The sequence below is a fragment of the Protomyctophum parallelum genome (genome assembly GCF_964188405.1).
Source record: "Protomyctophum parallelum genome assembly, chromosome: 18".
Lineage (NCBI taxonomy): Eukaryota > Metazoa > Chordata > Actinopteri > Myctophiformes > Myctophidae > Protomyctophum > Protomyctophum parallelum.
Window position 1 is genome coordinate 5,321,755 of NC_139716.1, and position 5,535 is coordinate 5,327,289.

At 42.7% G+C, this 5,535-nt stretch overlaps 1 protein-coding gene across 1 annotated transcript in view; it reads right to left on the reverse strand.

Annotated features, from left to right (window-relative positions):
• LOC310875928 (NACHT, LRR and PYD domains-containing protein 14-like) overlaps positions 1 to 4,500 on the reverse strand; it is a gene marked incomplete at both ends in the record, with an annotated part of 31,782 nt that extends 27,282 nt beyond the window's left edge. The window contains 2 exons of the mRNA XM_083789362.1: positions 1 to 1,203; positions 4,222 to 4,500. The exon at positions 1 to 1,203 is cut by the window's left edge and continues 113 nt beyond it. Of these exons, the coding sequence (XP_083645488.1) occupies positions 1 to 1,203; positions 4,222 to 4,500 (1,482 nt within the window). The remainder of the gene's footprint in view (positions 1,204 to 4,221) is intronic.
• Positions 4,501 to 5,535: the final 1,035 nt, after the last annotated feature.

Here is a 5,535-nt window from a genome sequence, read left to right on the forward strand (position 1 = left end):
GTAAGCCAGAGCTGAACACTGGGTCTCAGAGAGTTTCTCTGTCTTGTCTGACTTCAGGTATGTTTGGATGTGCTGGTATACTGACTGGTCCTTCATCTCCATCAGACAGTGGAAGATGTTGATACATCTGTCAGGTGAGGCATTGGTGTTCATCTCCTTCAGGTTCTGGATGGCTTTCTGGACGCTCTCTGAACTGTTCTCGGTCTGACCCAGCAGGGCTCGTAACAGACACTGATTGGACTCCAGTGAGAGGCCATGAAGGAAACGCACAAAGAGGTCCAAGTGGCCGTTTTCACTCTTCAGGGCTTTGAGCATGGCTTTCTTCAGGAAACCGTCCAGGGACCCGATCTTTTCTAATTTCAGGAATATCAGCCAGGAATCTTTAGCCAGGAATGTGTGCACTACATCCATCTTCCTCTCTGTGAAACAATGGAACAGATAAACTGCAGCCAGAAACTCCTGAACGCTCAGATGAACAAAGCAGTAGATGGGCTCTCCAAGGAAGCAATCACTGTCTTTTTTGAAGATCTCTGTGCACAAGGCTGAGTACTGTGGGGTTTCTTCAACACCAAGACCACATTTTTTCAGGTCTTTTTGGTAGAAGATCAGGTTCCCTGTCTCCAGGTGTTCAAATGCCAGTCTGGCCAGATTTAGAAGAACAGCTCTATCAGCCGGTGTCCCATACTTCTCCCCATCCTTCCATGCCTGAAGAGAGACGAAGCGGCAGTACATCTCAGTCGGGGTCTTGGGCAGCTCACCAGTCTGGTCTGTCTTCAACATGGGCTGCAAAACTGTAACAGTGATCGAACAGAACATTGGGATTTCACACATGATGCGGATGCTTCTTGATTCATTGATGTGTGAGATGACTCTGTTGGCCTGGTTCTCATCACTGAATCTCTTCATGATGTACTCCTTCTTCATGTCATCACTGAACCCTTGCACTTCTGTCACTATGTCGACAAAACAAGAAGGGATCTGTTTGGCTGCTGCAGGGCGTGTGGTTATCCAGATGTGAGCACTGGGTAGCAGTTTTCCTTCTATGAGGTTTACCAGTAAGACTTCCAGTGAGGTGGGATGGGTGAAGTCATCGGGGCAGACACGGGCCGTTTTGAAGGGTAAATTAAATTTGCTTTCATCGAGACCATCGAAGACAAACAGAAGTTTGAAGGGACTTTGGTCGTAATCTTTGATTCCTGACTCCTGCAGCGTTGTGAAGATATAATCGAGAGCCTCTTCCGGGATGAATTTGGTTGTGTGGATGCAATTGTGAATTAGTTGTGACAAACTAAACTCTCCTCCCTGCAGCAAATTTAGATGGCGGAATTGGAACACAAATGTGAGATGTGGAAGTTCATTTTCTTTCTTTGCCCAGTCAGAAACAAACTTGTGTACGAGAAAGGATTTGCCAACTCCTGCGATACCAATGGTCATCACTATTCTGATGTTTTCTCCAGAAGGTGATTTAAAGATTGCACTGAGTCGGATCTCCTGGCCTGCTTTCTTCATCTCCATCTGTATGACCTCATGCTCACTGCTGAACTCTGTGTCCTCCAATTGTATGATTCTGACATGAGTGTAGCATCCTTTAAAATGCTTCTTATCCTCCATTTGGAATGTCCCTTCAGGTACACTCGCAAATGGTTTTACAACTCTTGCTTTAAGACCGTTTTGGTAGATGGAAATACGTAGTTTTACATGTCCTTGTGTGTCCACGAGCAAATCTGGGGAACAAAGTCAATCCTTATATTAATAGAAAGTATTACATGGGTGAGTTTTCTTAACTTGCTGAATAATAATAGCCTACATTATAACACTTAAAAAAGAGTATAAAATCTATTTTGAATCACTACATGATTACAATGTATCTGCTTTGCTGCTTATTTTTAAAATCAAAGGTGATATAGTGATATATAGGTGACAGTCAGCTCTGTTGCACAAGTTTTTTTTTAATCACCACTGTAAGTATGCTAGACAGAAGTAAATAGACACTACATTTTGACCAGACGAAAACATATTTAAAATAATATTTCAATCAGAATAACTTTTTATGTAACTAAATACTTTTCCTCTGCACACTGACTGTAGACACTCTGATCTCCTATTGAAATGAATGAATGATTACCTTCCTGTGGAGGCTGTGAGGACGTGGTGAGAGGAGTGCTACCTGAAGACTCTCCAACATCACTGACATCTGCTACGAGAGAGAGAGTGAGAGAGAGAGAGTGAGAGAGAGAGAGAGAGAGAGAGAGAGAGAGAGAGAGAGAGAGAGAGAGAGAGAGAGAGAGAGAGAGAGAGAGAGTTGTCTCATTTGGCGGGGTGAATTTGTCTCATTTGGGGGTGTTTGAATTTGTCGGTGCTGTGTGTCTCTATAGTCTATACTGTAGCCTATGTATTGTATTGAAATAGCATTGTATTGAAATACAGTAGATGGATGTTTACCATCATTTGGTCTCTGAGAGGAAGATGCACTGCTCTCTGAAGTCTCTGGAACATCACTGGTGCAATCTGTAAAGACACACTGAGCATAGGCGTTTTTACAATGCCCTAACCCCTAAAAATGAGTTATTTAGGTAGTACAGCAGCTCACACACATACACACATGCACTACAGCCATACAGCGAGTCATCATATCATGATAAGAGAGATGATTACAAACTACAGTCAGAAGTTAAGTTTAAAAAAAAAAAAAATCTGTTGCATGAGAATATATTTTATCGTTTACACTATTTATCGTTTACACTATTTAAAGTCTGTCGTCCTGTCCAGGGTTGGCTGTTCTGTGTAAGGAGTGCTGATATGTGAAGATGGTTGGTTCCTGTCGTCCCTGTTTGACTGCATCCAGACAGTAGATCCACGAAGATGCTTTTGGCATCTTCGTGACTCCACTGTGTGGAAGCACCCTTTGTGATGCCATCTTGATTGGCATCACAACCCGATTGGTTGTTGTCCCCATGGTGCCTTCCAAACAGGAAGTGATTGAATGTAATAGAGACACACACAGCGCCACCACTTCTGGTCCGTTAGAACGGTGTACCGCAGGCCAGCCAGTTGAAATGCAACTGTACTTATAGCCTACTTTTAAAATGATACAAAATGAACTGAAGACTATATTGATTTAAATAAAAATATGTTTCCAAATGTATGGAGTGTCTTTGTCAACATATCTTCAATGTGTTTCACATTTAATTTAGAATTGAATGGGTTACCCATTATGTTAACAGAGCAGAGGGGAGACGCATTTCAGTGACACCGCTGTCTTTACGAGGCTACGAGGCTGCGAGTCTATATTTTGAACATGTCACGTGGGCTTATATATGTTTTATGCACCGCGGAGCTCCGACGGTGTGTTTTACCGTTGTTGTATAATTAACTTGGCTGAATGTAATTGGGGAAATAACCCAACTAAATGGAGGAGTAACTTATCCTGACATTTTCAACTACCTAGTCAATACTCCAGATTAGTATTAATAATTAGTCTTGCAAGATGCTGTTTGGATATTTTTCCACACAGTGATAGCCTATAAAACGAAACACAAATGTATTGAAAATGGCAGGTGTGTGTCATTAAAACGGAGAAATCAAACATATGGGACACTACTGTAATAGAAAACATTTCTTTATGACTTATTCTAACGGACCAGAAGTGGTGGCACTGTCTCATTTGGGGTCGTGAATTTGTCGGCGTCTCTATGCTGAATGTATTGTATTGAAATACCGTAGATGGATGCTTACCATCATTTGGTCTCTGAGAGGAAGATGCACTGCTCTCTGAAGTCTCTGGAACATCACTGGTGCAATCTGCAGAGAGAGAGAGAGAGAGAGAGAGAGAGAGAGAGAGAGAGAGATTGAATGGCAGTCTAATTGACATTTTGAGGCAAGGCTCTTTATCTGTTCAAACTTGTGTGTGCGTGTGTGTGTGTGTGTGTTGTGTGTGTGTGTGTGTGTGTGTGTGTGTGTGTGTGTGTGTGTGTGTGTGTGTGTGTGTGTGTGTGTGTGTGTGTGTGTGTGTGAGCGCGCGCGTGCACACGTACGTGTGCATGCGCATGCTTGTAGTAAGTAGTAGTAAACCCTTGTTGTAGGCTTGTAGAGCTGTTTCAGAGTCTTCTAGTTTGTCAGTATGGTGTAAACATATATATATATATATATATATATATATATATATATATATATATATATATGCATACACACACACACACACACACACACACACACACACACCATGTATTCACCTTTGGGTCGGTTCAGAAACTTCTCCTGTAGATCAATCCTTTTGATCTTCTTCAGGACATTCCCCACGATCTGAATTGCATGAGTAGTGTAGTTCTGCACGATCAGATCCACTGTCTTCTTCCTGTCAGCGTGTTCCAGGTAGCATGTTTGGAGCGGCTGGAGGCCTTCAACATAAACAGGACGCTGCAGATGCCACTTGAACAGCTCAAAGTCATCTTCTCCCAGATTGCTGAGAGTTGTCAAGATATGGTCCTTAAGTCCATCCATGGTTTATTCCTGACACAAACAGAAAGTTCTCTTACGGACACACATAGGCACATACGGAATACATACGGAATAGACACACATTTAAAGAAAAAAAGAAAAGAACAAAGAAAACATTAATGGGGCTGTTATTTTGTACATCTATGTGAGCGTGATTGTCCCGCATTTCAACGACTTTTCATGCGTCCCGCAAATTGAGACGTTGACCCACATTCTGATTGACAGGGTAAGTTTTCATATGTGCGCTTAAAATCTGTCTCACTGTCTGTGAGCAGCGGAGGTTGTCATCACAGAGTGTGTGACACAGGGGGAGGGGGCGGACCATGGGGGTGTGTGTGTGTGTGTGTGTGTGTGTGTGTGTGTGTGTGTGAGGGTGTGTGTGTGTGTGTGTGTGTGTGTGTGTAGGTAGGATTGGCCGTCAATCAAACAGCCGGTCATAGCGCGAGGAAATCAATGCGGCTAGTTAAGTGAACGCCCACCAAAAAAAGAAAAACAACATTACACACCGCACAACAAGTTAGCAGCAGAATTAACGAAAAGTGAAACAAGCAACATGGAGGAGGACAAAAGGGAAGAAACAAAGACGACCGCAAAGAAAAGGAAGTGCAGCTATAACAAAGACTGGGAAACGATTTACCCGCTGGGTGAAGCCAGTGATAGTCTTCTGTAAAAGTAGTTTCTCATGGAGGTGAATATGACGTGAAGCGACACCGACAATGGATGCTTCACGGTGCATGGGCACGTTTGTTTTAAAACCAAAACAAGATTCCAATTAACGCAGATAAGGTAACAGCACAGCATCAGCATCAGTCATATTTTCAGACAGTGATATTGCAAAGAAAATGGCATGTGGACGTAAGGCAGCATCCATAGTTACAGACGTGCGTGCACCTGTCTGTGTAGATAATTGTTTGAGAGAGTTAATAACACCAGTGGTTCAAGAACTCCCATGTGACAAAACTGCCCACACCCAGAGCTGGGTTTGAAAAGCAAGATACTTGACTTTTATAAGGATAGTGATGAGACATCTGCTACCAT